Source organism: Dipodomys ordii, unplaced genomic scaffold (assembly GCF_000151885.1).
Source record: "Dipodomys ordii isolate 6190 unplaced genomic scaffold, Dord_2.0 Scaffold78, whole genome shotgun sequence".
In the NCBI taxonomy this organism is placed as follows: domain Eukaryota; kingdom Metazoa; phylum Chordata; class Mammalia; order Rodentia; family Heteromyidae; genus Dipodomys; species Dipodomys ordii.
The window spans coordinates 617,966-635,435 of record NW_012267294.1 but is presented as its reverse complement, the minus strand read 5'-3'; the positions used below and the strand labels follow the sequence as shown (position 1 = coordinate 635,435).

The 17,470-nt window shown below is 38.0% G+C and overlaps 1 protein-coding gene across 1 annotated transcript in view; it reads right to left on the bottom strand.

Annotated features, from left to right (window-relative positions):
• Positions 1-6,125: 6,125 nt before the first annotated feature.
• The window catches only part of Ddx20 (DEAD (Asp-Glu-Ala-Asp) box polypeptide 20), a 12,935-nt gene continuing 1,590 nt past the window's right edge, over positions 6,126-17,470 (bottom strand). The window contains exons 3-11 of the mRNA XM_013024758.1: positions 14,476-14,644; positions 13,413-13,527; positions 13,173-13,315; positions 12,901-13,039; positions 12,755-12,813; positions 11,220-11,302; positions 10,775-10,880; positions 10,550-10,651; positions 6,126-7,618 (exon numbers count right to left, since the gene is read on the bottom strand). Coding sequence (XP_012880212.1) covers positions 6,468-7,618; positions 10,550-10,651; positions 10,775-10,880; positions 11,220-11,302; positions 12,755-12,813; positions 12,901-13,039; positions 13,173-13,315; positions 13,413-13,527; positions 14,476-14,644 — 2,067 coding nt within the window. The 3' untranslated portion in view covers positions 6,126-6,467. The remainder of the gene's footprint in view (positions 7,619-10,549; positions 10,652-10,774; positions 10,881-11,219; positions 11,303-12,754; positions 12,814-12,900; positions 13,040-13,172; positions 13,316-13,412; positions 13,528-14,475; positions 14,645-17,470) is intronic.

Below are 17,470 nucleotides of genomic sequence, written 5' to 3'. Positions count from 1 at the left end.
AACAAATGAAGGACCAAGTTTTTTTTCTTGTCTTCTCTTTGTAAAGAAGACTAGGGCAATATTTCAAAGGGCATCTTTCCTTTTGATTCTTACTACACTGTGATGGTGGTAGGTCACATCAGTGAATCCTTTGACTCAGAAGAAACAGGCACAAAGAAGCAGAATGACTCCTCCAAGTTCACACAGCAAGTCAGTGGCAGAAATATTCAATCCAGGATTTAGACATTGTGTCCTGGCAATGTTTTACTACATCATGCGCCATTGCACTGAGGCTTGCTTTTATTTTTAAAACCTGGATTTCAAGGGTGGTGATTAGCAGGAGGAAGCATTCCACTCAGAACCCACCCTGAAGAATCAGGCCTTCCAGAAGCAAACTGTACTATTTCTCCCTCATCCCCTATTTTCCTAACTAATATCAAGCTCAGGACTAACTGTACAGAACCCCTTTTAAAAGATCAATAAGCATTCCCAAGGACAGTTGAACACATGACAACCACAGAAATGAAACCGAAACTAAAGCAGGCAGTTAATGATGATTCATGATTGACAAGAAGTCAGCATGTGGATACACTTGAGGACTTCAGTTTTTTGTTGTTTTTCCAGGTCAGAATCCTGTCATTTCCCTGTTAGAATACATGTAGGGACAGCATTATGTACCCAGATAATTTGGGGCCTGTTTTTGTTCGGGTTTTCATGAGGGGGAACGAGTTGTAGACTGAAATTGAACTAACTGTAGATCTGAGGTTATTAATGGATTCTAGTTATCCAAGCTCTCTCGCTCCAATTACTAGGTAACTGTTAGGTAGAGAGGGATCCCAATGCTGCTTATTGGCAATGTTGGCTTCCCTGATGTAGTAGTTGGTATGATAACTATGATAACAGAAACCTGAGAAACCTTTACTTTCCCTCTAATTTCCTAATGAATTCTTATTATTTGCAATTCTCATTATTTACGGTGGCTGAAGAAAAACACTGTCATGACCCCATGACACTTGGGAGCCCAAAATGCATCATGAAGAACACCGTTAGAGCTACGAAGATGTGGCTACCAGGAAAATGAAACAAGCTTTTTAAAGGGGTTCCTTACAAGTCTTGTTTTCTATTCAGGATGTTCTATTTTTTCTCATCAAATGTGGAAACGACATTTATCTTAGCAGGTTACTTTAACTACACTGGCTAATGTCACTCTAACCAGTGTAGGGCACTGACCCATGTCCTGGGGGACTCCTTGGACCAATGGACTATTTTACAAACCGGGAGGTGGGAGGGATGGTATATTTTTTATAATCAGACATTCCAATGTGTTTTCCTTAGAGGCCATACTCTCCCATTAATGTTATCATGTAAAACATCATTGTGTTCTTTTCTATTTTTGTATAGTAAGTGGGCTTTGCTTACCAACATCCCAATGGCAAAGAAGAAATACACTGTACAAAACTGCAGGAAGATAAAATACGTGAAGACTTTCTATGGGGGAAAAACTTAGTTTCTTGTCGTCTTCTTTTGAAACTGTAGTGCATATGTTAAGACATGTATATCATTTACAGTACTGAGTCGTGTGCCACTGCTGTACCTGATGTATCCAATCTGGATTAAACAACGTGCCACAAACCCTAAAATGACTTGTTTTTTCTTAATGTCAACTCTCTACCACAAATACTGCCATATACCACCAAAACACTTTCTATCCAGCTAGTGAAGACTCTGAAAGGTATGTGACAACCTCATCTAACCTCAAAGCAGCAACTCGATGAGTTCCTGAGGGTCCTTACCTGCCTGTACATAGTTATAGTCACAAACCACAAACACTTGACAATGTAAATCACTGGATTAAAATTGCCAACTCTTTTTTAAAGTTTAGCCTTGCTTTATTGTGTGTGTGTGTATTAGTGCTTGGGGCTTGGCACTGTTCATAAGCTTTTTCACTCAAGACTGGCACTCTACCACTTGTGCTAAAACTCTACTTTTACTCTTTTGGTACTTAATTGAAGATATGAATCTTGAACTTTTCTGCCAGGGCAGGCTTTGAACTATGATCTTCAGATCTCAGCCTCCTGAGTAGTTAGGATTGTAGACATAAGCCACCAGCAGCGGGCTCGACTTTGTATTATTGCAAGAAAAATCTGCTTTTATCAGTACTGTTCCATCTAAACCAAGCTCTCAAATTAAAAAGGATTCTCAAATGCTGTGTGGTAGAGTAGAAAGCTTGGTAACTGGCTGAGAGGATCCAATTTAGGTTCTACCATTTATATGACTTCACATAAGTTACTTTCTCCTTCCTGGTTTTTCATCATACAAGTAGGGAGACTGGATTTAGATACTTTGAAGATCTACTCTAAGCATTAACAACTCTCATTTAGGTGGTGAGATAAGCATTTTCACATTTTTATGTGAACTGTTTTGATCTCTCCACCACCACCAATCAATGGAAATGATAACAGAAATAGAAGGAATAGAAAGTCTTAGAAGTTGGCTGAGGTTTATTTTAATCATTGATGTCCACATCCTTAGCAGCCACTAGGTGTCACCACAGATCCATAACTCAAATCAACTGGACCCAAGATGGGCATTGAGCAATTCCTTTTTCATTAAAAAACACTAAATGAAAACCCAGGTGCTGGTGGTTCATACCTGTAGTCCTAGCTACTTGGGAGGCTGAAAATGGGAGGATGACAGTTTGAGGACAGCCTAAGCAGAAATTTACAAGACCCCTTTCAACCCTTGGCTGGACCAAGAGGTATGCACCTGTCAGCTTAACTACTTAGGAAGCTGAGATAGAGGATCACAATTCCAAGCCAGTCTAGATAGAAATGTTCACAAGACACCATCTCATTGGGAGAAGCTGGGCATGGTGGTACATACCTGTCATCCAAGCTACAATGGGAGACCTAAAAAAATAAACAGGAGCATGGTCCAGGTGTGCTCCTGGGCAGAAAGTGAGACTCTATCTCAAGAGTAAGAAGCACAAAATAGAGGCTGGAGATATGACTCAGCTCTTACCTAGCAAGCTCAGGGCCCTAAGTTCAAGCTGCAATATTGAGAAGAAAAAAAAAGCACTAAATGTCCAGTAGCATATATGTGCTTGCTCAGAAACAAAGTATTTTAAAGTACACCAAAACAAGCAAATAACCTTGTAATGATTTCACTAGCTATCAAAAATATAATTCTACATTTGAAGTTTAACATACTTTTAGGTTTAGGGAGAAAAAACAGCTAAAGTACTCCCTTAGATCTCATACATACTTGCCCACAAGAACTACCACTTGTGTTCAATGAAATTACTTGTAAACCACGTTTTTTTAAAAGCTTAGTACGTTTAGGAAATATCTTTTAATTACTTAAAAGGATAATTTGTATTCTAAGAATTATCCAAAGATGTGGATTTCTCAAGAATCTAGGTTAATAATGAAAGCCTAATTGAAGTTAAATATGAATAAAGTATACTGATTGAACAGTACTTGAAAATTTAGATGTCTAACCAATTTATAATCAGCTCTCACCCAAATAACAGGTTTATAAAGGCTTTCTATATTCATAAATTTTATCCTCCTTTTTACTATTTTCTCTTGCCAGGCACAGCAATGAATATCTGTAGTCCCGGCACTCAGTAAGCCAGTGTGAGACTAGCCTGAGACGAAGAGTAAGTCCCTGTCTCAAAAACAAAAGCTGATAACAGGGGCTCTGCCTATAATCCTAGCTAGTTGAGCAGCAGAGACCCAGATCTCACTTCTGAGGCCAGCCTGGGCAAAGAATTGATTGAGATCCCCCATCTCAATTCAATAGGCCAGGGTGGAAGACCACAGATAGGATGATTGTGGTCTGAGGCTAGCTCCAGACAAAAACACAGAACCTACTTGAAATAACTAAATCAAAAAGGGTTAGAGGTGGGTAGCTCAGGTGATAGAGCACCCGCCTCGCAAGCTTGAGGCCTTGAATTCAAACTCCAGTACCATACACAGGAAAATATTTTCTCTTCAAAAGAGTCCTATAACAGAACTAGAAAGAACCTAAAAATCTTCTCCAGGGTATTTTTATTCACAACAAAACTGGACCCTGAGAGTTCAAATGACTGGTATAAGATTTAAAAGTACATAATAGAAGAACCTAACTACAAATTTAGGTTTTCATGACATAACAAAGATCTCCAATGAAACCACCCTACCTATGGTTCCTAACATGAACCGAGACTGACAATTCCAACCATAAGTCTTTTCTACTTCGACAGGTCATGTACAGGTGACAGAGGTCTTCAATCCAGGTTGGAGGTAGGTGTTACTGGGAGCTGAACTTGTACTCCAGCTTGTTAGACAAGGGCTCTACCACTTGAGCCATGCCCCAAGTTGTTCTGCTTTTCGTTTTTCAGATAAAATCTCACTTTTGCCTGGGCCTGCTTTAAGCCACCTCCTGAATAGGAGGAATAACAGGCATGCTACCTAGCCCTGGAACTACCTCTTAGTTAAGGTTACAGCTAAAACTTTCCTGGTAAATAACTATAAAGAGCAAAGCAATTGCATTTTTATACCATATGCTCACCTAACTTATTTTTCTACAGAAAGAAAAGAGCAAACACAAAATAAGACAAACCTAAAGAAAGAATCCAATTAATTTCTAGACTAATGGATAACCTCATCTCTAAGATGCTGCAGGATCCTAAATAAAATCACCTAGCAATGACAAACTATAAACTTTGCAGTATTATGGGGGAAAGGGTAAAGAGGTAAGTTCAATTATATAGCAATGACAGAATCTTAAATATAATTAAAATCTCAACTTTAATAACATACCAGACCATGAATTTGCTATCTTACAGTTGTTATTGCCAACTTAGCAATTCATGCCCAGTACTGATAACACATACACTGACAATTCCAAATGAGAAGAATCCAAATTGAAAGATTGCATGCTAGTGGGGCACCAGTGGCTGTAATCTTAGTTACTCTGAGGATTAGATCTGAGGATTGTGGTTCAAAGCCAGCCCAGGAAGGAAAGTCTGTGAGACTCATCTCCAATTAACCACCAGAAAACCAGAAATGACACTGTGGCTCAAAGTTCAGGGACAGTGCCTAGGCCCTGAGTTCAAGCCCCACAACCAATAAATTTAAAAAAAAGAAAAAAAAAAGATTGCTAGAGATATTCAGTAAAATGACAATGGTTGTGTTTGCTGACAAAAAGGAGTGTTACCCAAGAAAGTGTTTACATTGCCTAGATGAGTATGTTTAAAGTTTTCCTTTTATAAAGTGAATAAGGAGTTCTTACACAAACCTAGTTCACAGAAAGATCTGAGAACTAAAGCTTAGTGATAAAAAGGACTGGCAGAGGAAAAAAAAAAGCTTCAAATACAACTTTCTAAACCACAACTTATAGGTGCACTATATCTCAGAAAAAAGGAGCGCTCCTCTTGACCATAGCATTAGAGATTAAAAACTAAAGAAAACTTTCTAGAACACACACATTAAGACATAGTGTGTGAAAAGTGAGTAGAATAAAATCCAGCTTCCAAAAATACTGCCTACTATCTGCTAGAACTCCACCTGCTTACCAGCAGAGGGTCAGTTCTTTTCACAGATGCACTTCAGAGAGTCTAGAACCTTTTTAAATTCCAAGCACAGTTCTGTGTTTATAGAATGAGAAATTCTCTGGAGTCAACCTATAGCCTTCATCAGAATCATAAAAAAGAATCCAAGAACCAAGCTTGAGGCATGACTCAAGTAGTAGTGTACTTGCCTAGCAAATATGAAACTGAGTTCAAACTCCCGTAGCACCAGAAAAAAAAAAAAAATCCAAGAGCTGTTCCTGTAATTTCCTATAGAGCTATAGAGCATTACCTGTACTGTATTTAACATACAGTAAAAATGTGTTGAGTAAAAATCTCAAGAATAAAAACATTTAAAATGTGAACAATAAATGCCACCATATTAAGCTACATTTGCTGTACTGGGGACTTTTTTTTTTTTTTTTACTGGAAGTAAATAAGAGTAAATCAAGTCTAAATCTGAAGCTATCTTCAAATATTCTTCACTAGCTAAACCTAAAGGATCTACCAAGATACAAATCTCTTCAAGAATGCACCAACATGGAAAAACAGCCCAATCCATTTGTAAAGAATTCCACAGTGTATGTTAACATTACTTTCAAATCTTAGCTGTTTTATTTAAGTAAACAGTGGTATATATGTCATCTTTTTAAATGTTTCTTTTGGAAACAGCTTCCAGAAAATGGCACCTTGGGATCTTTGTTGTTTGTCCCCAAAACTGTCTTTTGAGAATTTGATGAAGTTTCTTTCAAAAAGAGAGGTAATATACCTGGAGCAAGTCAAAATAATCTGAAAAATAGATGTGTCCCAGTGGAAAGCCTTGAATCTTTTCAAGTTCCTCAAATATGCATCTATATGCTACTCTGCTCTAGGTGAAGGAGAATGGATATCCAACTATCAATTGTTTGTTCCTCTCACCAAGTAAATCCTAGAATCACTGGTTACCATGCATCATTTCTTGTAGATAAACAGTATTCATATGATAGGCAGCCATCCAACTCGGATGTCTCTGGGCATTCCAATAGTATGACTGAGATGCAGCAGCGTAATATTCTTGCCATGCCCTGTAGTAAGCTCTCCAGTACTCCTCATAATCCTGGTAGGTATCAGAAAAACTCGGATGGGTTTCCCTATGGCTGTCATACCAACCGTCTTCCTGGGGTTCTGTCTGTAATCGATATGAAGAACGCCTGGGTAAGTTTCTCCGGCTTTGCTTAGATCTCTGGTTAGACCCTTCTTTATGCCTTGCCTTTATCTGGATTTCAGGTAACTCTCCTGGAGTAGGAATGTCTTTTCCATTCAAAGGTTGTTCCAAAGAGGTATGGCCATTCACAGGAGTAGATTCAGAGTCTTTCAGCTGAGTATCAGAAGAGCCTTCTAAGTAGGACTTGTTTCCTTTGCTCTGGGAAGAGGTCCTGGAGCTGTAGGAATCACTGTCACTCTCCGAGTCTCCGGACTGGCTACTACTTGCCAACATCTGTACTCTATCTTCAGAAACTCTGTTTCTCACAAAACCATTTTGAGGGTTCACAGTCTGATCCCCAGGACCTGTGTAGTGCCTGATAATTTCCACAGGTTTCTCCAACCCCTCCTTAATATAATGCTCATAATCTTCCACCAGTTCTGCAAAAGTCAAAGTACATGGCTGTTGGATCTTAAAGGATGACAAACAAGGAATTTTGGGGAGTGACTCAGGTAAAGCTTGTTTGTCCTGATGCTGACTACTGGTGGCGTTTTCAGCAGGAGGCTGAACAGAATTCTTCATTTGTTCTTCCAATTGTATGCCATGCCCTGGTTCTTTCGGTGACATAGCCTTTTCTATGATTCCACACTCTGAATGGCTTTTCGCAGGAAGTTTTTGTTTGGCATTTTTTGATTTGACTGATAGTGTAGATACAGTAGTATGTCTAGAGGAAGTCATGTGGTTACCATGAGCTTTTGGAGTTTGAAAGGTCCTCTCTACTTTTTGAGTTTGCTTTTTGGGTGGTTGGTTTGGTAGACTTGCTAAACCATACGTATGCATAGCAGCTTTCACCTCCACATCCCAATCCAAACATTCTTCCATCAGACTAGGAGGAATGGGATCTACATAAAAGGAAGAACAAAGATTAAAATTCTCAAGCTACTTTTCACCAATCACATACTCACTTAGCTGTCTTTTCCTACGCTTCCTCCAGAAGCTTACTGTAAGAGTGCTATACAAGTCCATGTAGTAACTCCCATCTTTCCTGTCCTCCTCTCCAGCCCCTCCTTTATTTGCCACTGACAACAAAACCAGGTCTTCCAAAATCAACTATGCTCCCACCCAAAGCTATCAACTTGGAAATATTACAATACTAAATCTGCATCCACCTAAATCTGCTACTTTATAGTCTTACAAAAAAAAAATCAATCCACCTCTACAGGTGAGGGAAAAAAAGCAAGGCTATATGACTATGAAAAGATCTATAGTACCAACAAACTTTCTAATTTTCCTTTGTGAGCTAGTACTGGGTCAGTACTCAGAACCTGAGTACTATTCCTTGGGTTTTTTTATTCAAAGCTGGTACTCTACCACTTAAGCCACAGTTCTTCTTCTGGCTTTTTGGTGGTTCACTGGAAGCTAGCTTGGGCTAACTTCAGTCTCCTGATCAGCTGATCAGTCTCCTGATCAGCTCAGTGTTGCCACGAGCACCTAGCTTTCTTTTCTTTCCTTTGTTCTTCTGTTTCCTTTCTTTTTTCTTCTTAAATTTGCTGGATTTGACTCTCTAAATGTTCTATTCCAAACAGATATGACTATTTCCTTCCTCTGGTGATTCAACCTTTCCAAAGTGCAAATATTTTTCATCCTAGGAAGACAAGATATATTGAATCCCAGCTTTATAAAGCTCTTGCCTGTTGCTGCTGTTTTTCTTCCATGAGGTGTTTAACCACTGAAATGTGATTCTAATGTGGGCCTAACACTTTCTCTCATCCAGGTCAACTCTCCGCCTAGAGCTGCCCCCAGAATTCATCTAACAGGTTTCTGTAACACAAGTTCTCAGGCCATTACACCATCACTATCATTCCCTCATAATTTCAGGGCTCTGTTAACATTACATAAAGATCCAAATATAGCATTTTCCATCATCCAAAAGCAAACCTTATTTCTATCACTAGATGCTATATACTAAATCCTACATGATTCTTAACCCTCTTCTACCAATGTCCAATTTATTCTTCCTCATATCAGATCACCAACTGATGTATATAGAAAGAAATGAGAGTTCTAGAACATCTGATACAGAATCTAAACACCATCTACTGTAAAATATCTTGCAAATCAGGACATTGAGTTTATGAACTTTTTTTAATTGTAAAAAATCATACAATTATCAAGCCAGAACAAACTAGAATCTACCACATTCTCAAATTTGTAAATAATTTGTATTAATACTTGTAAATGGTTTGCAAAACAAGAGAAATTAAATAAAAATTTGATAATACTCAGATTATTCAATAACTACATATCCCATATTCTACTAAGTCATGTACCTACTATACATAACATATATACATATTTCTCAATATACAAATATATATGTATCATTCACATATAACATATATCAAGCCAGAACTTTTAAGAATTTTTTAAGAGATCATTAAGTTTCAAATATGCACTCCTTCCAAGAAGGCATTTTAAAAACATCATTATAAGTGAGTCATTAAAAATCAAAAGAAAAGCCAGGCACCAGTAGCTCATGCCTGTAATCGTAGCTACTCAGGAGGCTCATATTTGAGGATCATGGTTCAAAGCCAGCCCAGGCAGGAAACTCTGTAAGACTCTTATCTCCAATAAACCACTAGAAAACCGGAAGTGGCACTGTGGCTCAAGCGGTAGAGCACTCGCCTTGACCTGAAGAGCTGAGGGACAGCACCCAGGCCCAGAGTTCAAGCCCCACGACCGACAAAAAAAAAAAAAGAAAGAAAGTCAAAAGAAAAACACTTCACTCAAATTCTTCAAAGTTGTATTCAAATTAAAAATGCTTTCCCATGACAACAAAGATATGGCAAAAATTACCTTCACATCAACTTAGAAGCAATGAAATACACTCACTCTTACCAAAGAAAGAAAATCAAATTGCAAAAAAAGCAACTTAATTAAAAAAAGTAACGAATACAAAGTAATAGAATTTTTTTTTATTTTTCACATGCCACTAGCTTGCAATCCTGTTTTGCAACTTATCAGCTCTAACACCTTTTATTAACCTATTTATGCCTAAATAACATAGATAACAATGGTACATATCTCACAGGACTGCCACAAGAATTAAGTCAGTTAATATATATATATATATATATATATATATATGGTTATTTATATATATATTTTATACACACACATACACACACACACCCAACATGTCATAAACACTATGTATTTATTGTTATATTTTCCCCATCACTCCAACTGTTATGTAGCAAATATGTACCTGGTAAACATAGGTCCCATGGTTTCCCTTATTTGCAATAACTAGTATATGTCTGAGACAAGCAGAAAAGGTCAAAAGCTATGTACATATGACCAGATAAGATGATATTAAGCAATATGAACTCCAAGGAACCCTAACGTATTTATAATGTACCATGTGATTTTTTTTGTTTCTTTGTATGTTCCTCCCCCACGGCATAACTCCTGTTTTTCACTGTATTTGATGTCGGTGCCCTACATCTTGTATATACACTTTTCTAATTTGGAGAGAGGAAGGGAAAAAACAAAATGCTTAAATAGGGATACAGGTTGACCCACTGTAACAATGAGATGCACAAGACACTATGTTAAAAAACAAACATTACAAGTTAGGCAAGGGAGGGGGCGAGTAGTTGTGGAGATGGGAGGGAAGGGATAAGTAGGGGGAAAACAAAGGAAGTAATAATGCTTGATAGGAAATGTACTCATTACCTTGCTCATGTAACTGTAACCTCTCTGTACAGTATTTTTACAATTTAAAAATGTATTAAAAATTTTAAAAAAAAGAATTCATCAAAAAAATGTACCTGGTAAAGGGAGAAGATTTATATTACATTTCTGGGCAATTTTCATCATCATATTTTCTTCCTCTCCCCGGCAACAGTAGGTTACTGTCAGTCCTAATGTACCTAAAGCAGAGAAAGTATCAAATAGTAAATCATTTTCACGTAAGTTACATTCCAAATCTACCTTCACCATATAGATCCTTCCCTGTAATGAAAGTATGCAAAAAAAAATTTGTTTTTCATTACCAAAGCGACCAGCTCTACCAATCCGATGCATGTATGTCTCCCAGTCCAATGGTACATCCAGATTGACAACCAGATTCACCTTCTCAGCATCAATGCCACGGGAAGTCTTGAAGAAGATTAATAATTACTTGTTTACATTAATTACAGCATGGCTATCAATGCTCACTAGAGACTTCTTGTATAACCAAGAGCCAAATTAAGAGCAGGAGAATATTTAGGAGCAAACCCAAAGAAAAATTAGCATTAATAACTGATTTAAAAAACAAGAATTAATAATATATTAACAACCTGTTTAAGATTCCCCAGATTTGGAAAGATAATTATCTTTTTTAGTATTCTAAGGCACACCCACATAAAATACTAGATGCAATCTATACTAGATGCAATCTATACATCTGATAATATATGTATCAAGACAGTCACCCATATCAAACAGGAAAATTACCAAATCTGTAGAAATGAGGACTCTGCAATGAAACTGCTTCAGCTTTGCCATGGCATCAAGACGCTGATTCTGATTCATGTTGCCTAAAAAGACCAAGATGAAAACCATAAAAACAACTAGGAAATACATATTTATCAGGTCCACAAAAAGCAGGAATCGTAAGTACGAGTCTTAATACTTTAAATACACCAGGCACAGTTAATTCTGTTCTGTGCAAATCTGGGTAAGATCTAAAGTGAGAACTTTTAAAACAGAGTTTAGGCAACTTTAATTTTTAAATGGTAACCAGATTATGCCTGCAGATCACAACATATCAAGTACAGCAAACAACTCTTAACTGTTTATAAACTTGGTGTTGAAATGTGAGCCAATCAAAATACTTGCCCATTAGAGAAGAGTCTCCCCTATATCTCATACTAAACAAGCTCAAGCTAAAGGGCCTCACTGGTTAAGTCACACATGTCCATTAGGCCAGCAGTAATAAACTTTGTGTCAAGGACTGAGTCATTTTTCCTTCTATGTGAACATAAAACAGTCAAAATTCAAAGGCTTAGAAGCATTAACTCAGTGATAGAGCATTTGGCTAACATGCTCAAGGCATCGAGTTTTAGCCCCAGCACCACAAAAAGAAGAATCAATTAACTTAGCAATTCTCAGAGTGATTTTTTTTTTTGGGGGGGGGTCGGTCGTGGAGGCTGAACTCTGGGCCTGAGTGCTCAGCTCTTCAGCTCAAGGCTAGCACCCTACACTTGAGCCACAGCACCACTTCCAGCTTTTTTTTCTGCTTATATGGAGCTGAGGAATTGAACCCAGGGCCTCATGCATGCGAGGCAAGCACCCACCACTGAGCCCGCTTCCTATTGGAACTTGAACTCTGGGACTCAGCAATGCTGTCCCTTAGCCTCTTAGCTCTAGGCTAGTATTCTACCACTTAAGCCACAACTCCATTTCCAGCTTTTTTTCCTGGTTAAATGGTGATCAAAGACTCAAGGACTTTTCCTACACGGGATGATCTCCCATAGGAGATCTGATATATAGCTAGGATCATAGGTATGAGTGACCAGTGCCCTGTTGGTTTTGGTTTCTGAAAAAAAAGTTTTGTTATATAGTTCAGGTAAACTCAAATATCCTCCTGTCTCAGCCTACAGAGTGCTGGCATGACATTGTATGTGCTGCCATACTCAGCATTTTAACAAAGAGTATGTCAAGAAATAAAGTAACTCAGGAAAAAAATTTGTTTTGTCTCAGGACAAAATCTGTTTTATAGAATTCCTTGAAGATTAAACTCAAAGAAATTCTACCAAAAACTTAAGTCTCTTTGGCCACTACTTATTCCTTTAAAAAATCAAGACAATTTAAAAGGTCAGAATATAGACAGACCAAATTCCAATGAAATTTCAGCCCAAAATTTCCTCCACTCTGAAAACTCAGTGCATCCTCACATTTACTAGACAATGTATGAAGCGATCTTTCTTCCTCCTGACTCGAGGCCTTAAATCAGTATATTAAAACAAATATTAAAGCAATGAACTTGCCTGATATGCACTCAGCAGGAAAGCCTTTAGAAGAAAGAATATCAGCCAAATGTTGAGCTCTAAAAAAATAAGAAAGGTTTACCATTTACTAGTACTGCTTATCTTATTTCAAAAGTTCCCCAGATGACTGTATCAAGTTTTATTACCTGCTATGCAAATTAGAAAAGACTAAAGCTTGATTAAATGGAATTCTGCTGAACAATTCCTGTAAATGAAGAGCCTTTTCTTCAAAAATCTTATGGGCTAAAGGGTATGAACTGACAACTTTGTAATACTGCTTCAGACCTACAAAGAAATAGGTATCAGTTAAAACAAATATATGTTATACTAAGAAAACAGCAATAGTGAAAAAGGCAAGTAAAAATTCCAGAATGCCATGAACAAATCAATAGTGGAAGTGCCCAAAATCTCTACCTACCTATGAGACTTGGATTACTGGAATTCAATCTTACGAAAGTAGGATCTCTCATATATCTTGTCAAAGCATTAGCCAAAAACTCAGGGTAAGTAGCTGATACCGCCAACATCTGTTTACTGGCAGGTAAGGAAGAAAAAATCCAACTGCAAAACAGAAAAAATATGTGCATGGAAATAAGATGGAAAAGTGAAAGACATGTGCTTTTGAACACTAGTTTTATAGTCAAGTTATTTTTCTTACTTTATTTGCTCCTGGAAGCTGCCTTCTTCTAAAAGCTTATCGGCTTCATCAAGAATAAAGAGACGTATACTGCCTGGATTCAAATAGTCAAGTTCTATGAGCTGTTTAATTCTGCCTAAATACCAGGAAAAGAAAAAAAAATCACTGAAATATTTATGACATAGCAAATCTGTATAAAATCTGTTTAAGATTTTTAAACAATATTTGACTGTTTTATTCCATTTATTCACAGGCTCCACTGCTGAATTTCCTGAGTCAATTCTCATGTATTTGTATACTAAACTACAAATTATGAATAAATTCATTCTTTTTTCATGTTTTCATCAGCATGAAAAATACCATTCCCATCAAAAGACTTGAGTATTAAGAAATTGAATGCTAGATTCTGATTCAGAAAAATCTCAATCTATGGCTTAGAAGGGCATCCTAAAAGTTGCATCATTTCTATTCTTCTCAGATTCTTTCCATAAGTTTTCTTAAACATCTTCCAAGATTAGAGCTTCATAAATTCTGTTGGTAATCCAGTTTGTCACTCTTCTACTGTTCTCTTTGCCATAAGGCTAGACAAGTGATCTACCACTTGAGTCACACACCCCCATCTCTTTTCCGCCCCCAGCTCATTTCACTAAGTTTTTCAAATGGTTTTCGTGCTTTTGCTCAGGATAGCCTCACACTTCAATTCTGCCTCTCAAGAAGGGGGAATCAAAGGCTTATATCACCACCTCTAGCTAATGTTCTTCACTTTTACTCAAAATAATGATCACAACTATCAAAAATCCCTCCATCCTCATTGTCATACTGAAAGTGTCATTAGCCAGGTGGCTGGGGCTCATGCATGTAATGCAGGAAGCTGTGGTCCAGAGATCGTGGCTCAAAGCCAGTCCAAGTAGAAAAGTCCAGGATACTCCATCTCCAAAATAACTAGCAAAAAGCTGCATTGAAAGAGTGGCTCAAGTGGTATAGTGCTAGCCAAGCAAGTACAATGCCTTGAGTTCAAATCCCAATACAAAATATGGTATTCTGTTTGAGAGTTACAGTTAACTAAGAGGTACTCATATCTTACCAGGAGAGCCAACAGCAATATGACACTTTTTAAGTCTAGCTTTGTCTTGTGATAATGGAGTCCCTCCAATAAAAACATGACACTCTAAACCTTCCATTTTTATTCCAATGGATGTGATAACAGAATGTATCTGTACAGCAATTTCTCTTGTAGGAGCCAAGATCAAAATCTATAAAAACAGAAAATATACAGTTAAGAAATCAAAGGAATGGCACATTCACACAGATATAAATAGCACAATTAATTTATATGATATACTATTTTTCCCTTAAACAATCATTTAAAATGTCAAGGTTTTGTTGTTTGTCGGTCTTCAGGCTTCAACTCAGGGCCAGAGTGCTGCCCCTGAGTCTTTTTTTTTCTCAAGGATAGCACTCTACAACTTTAAATCAAAGCACCACTTCCAGTTTTCTGCTAATTAATCGGAGATAAGAGTCTCATGGAATTTCCTGCCTGGGCTGCCTGGCTAAAATGTCAAGATTTTTATTGCCAGAGAAAGTATCTGATTGTGTAAGACAATATACAAGCTGCTAGGGGTCAACATGAAGTCTTTACCTCCATTCTTGGACTTGTAAGATAAATAATAAACATACGTATGGAATAAAAAGTATGAAGACAATCCAGAAGGTAATGAAGTGACAAGAGGAATCATTTTAGATGAGTGATCAAGAAAGCACCTCTGAGGAGGTAACATTTAAGGAGACCTAAATGTACAGCATAGCTAGCTGTGGGACATACCTGGGGAAATGTTTCAGGAAGAGGAAACAGAAAAAAAATGCAGAGGCCTTAAGATAGTAGTGTTCTTGGTGAACAGAAAAGGCCTATTTGACTAGACAGATTTTTATAAGGAAAATAAAAAAGGCTGAGGACTCTTATGGGCTAGATTACATAAGGCCTTGAAAACCACAGTGCAAACTTTATAATTGCTAGAAGAGAAAATATACAAGTATCCAAGTTCTCAACCATAAGAACATACTGCTTTAAAAAAAATTTTTAATAAAATAAAAAAGGGCCAGGTGCCGGTGGTTTCATGCCTGTAATCCTAGCTACTCTGAGATCTGAGGATGGAAGTTTGAAGCCAGCCCTGGTAGGAAAATCCATGAGACTTTTTAACTCTTTATCTCCAATTAACCACCTGAAAACCAGAAGTGGCACAGTGGCTCCAAGTAGTGGAGTATTAGCCTTGAGCACAAAAGCTCAGAGACAGCACCCAGGCCCTGAGTTCAAGCCCTATAACAACAAACAAACAAATAAACAAACAAAAAGGACTGACAAACATCTCTGGGTAACTTAGATTTTGTTTTCTGGTACTTCCTCTCATATACAAAGAAAAATGAGGATGAGTCTGATAATATAAAAACCTTAAAAACATCATTTATGGAACTCTTTTAGAGCATTTGATCTACTGCCAAAATTATTACAAGCCAAAATCTCAAATACATCCTATCTAGGAGGCCTAAGTCATCTGTAACAAAGATTGCTTATGAGCAATATCACTTGAGATTTGTTAAATATAGACTGAAAAGACTTTCTAGATATGAGTATCCAAGATTAAAAACCACTATTTAAGATACATAAGAAAGACACAACTGATGCAGTGCACTAGTGGCTCATGCCTGTTATCCTAGCTACTCAGAAGGCTGAGATCCAAGGATCACAGTTCGAAGTCCCCATGAGTCTCTTGTCCCCCATTAACCACTCAAAAACCCAAAGGGGCACTGTAGCTCAAGTGGTGAAGTGTTAATCTTAGGGACAGTGCCCAAGCCTGAGTTCAAGCCCCACAACGGAGAAAGAAAGAAAGAGGGGGGAGGGAGGGAAGGAAAGGAGGGAGGGAGGGAGGGAGGGAGGGAAAAGAAAGGAAGGCATAAATGACTGAGAACTTGAAATAAAGTCTGCCATAGCTACTCAACTCAAGAGTTAAAACTATGAGGGTCAAATCTAATTTATCCTTGAAGGTCCACTATTTGTTACAATGGCTATAGCACTGATTCAACAAATCTTTGAAGAAATAATCCCCAAATTCAAATCTTGTACTAATTTAGGTAAGGCAATCTTAGAAATAATCGGCCGGGTGCTGGTGGCTCACGCCTGTAATCCTAGCTACTCAGGAGGCTGAGATCTGAGGATCTCGGTTCAAAGCCAGCTCGGGCAGGAGAGACCGTGAGACTCCTATCTCCAATAAACCACCAGAAAACCAGAAGTGGCGCTGTAGCTCAAGTGGTAGAGCGCTGCGCTCGCCTTGAGCTGAAGAGCACAGGGATAGCCCCAGGCCCAGAGTTCAAGCCCCACGACCGACAAAAAAAAAAGAAATAATCTAAGACAACCTAGGAAATGAGAGATCAATATGATGCATTCACAGACCTTTAAGAAACCACCTGCAATTAGTTTATGTTCCATGTCAAAGCACATTACCATGAATCAAGATAAACACTAAGTCTGACTGAAATCTAGTCAGTGCATAAAAGAATCCTTAAAAATGGATAATGATGGCAGAGAGGATAAAGTTGAATATTGCCAAAATAGATTATTTGCAACTATGAAAATGGAACAGTAATGCCTGAAAATGTGGCTTAGTGGTAGAGTGCTTGCTAGCATGCATGAAGCCCTGGGTTCAATTCCTCAGTACCACATAAATTTTTTTAAAAAGCTGAAAGTGGTGCTGTGGCTCAAGTGGTAGAGTGCTAGCCTTGTGCAAAAGAAGTTCAGGGACAGTGCCCAGGCCCTGAGGAAGAAAGAAAGAAAGAAGAAGAAGAAGAAGGAGGAGGACGAGGAGGAAGAAGAAAAAGGAAGAAGAAAGAAGAAGCAGGAGGAGGAGGAAGAAGAAGAAAGAAGAAAGAAGAAGAAGAGAGAAGAAGAAAGAAGAAAGAAGAGGGGCTGGGAAGGTGGCTCAGTAGTAGACTACTTGCCTTGCATGCTCGAGGCCCTGGGTTCGATTCCTCAGCACCACATAAGAAAAAAGCCGGAAGTGGCACTGTGGCTCAAGTGGTAGAGTGCT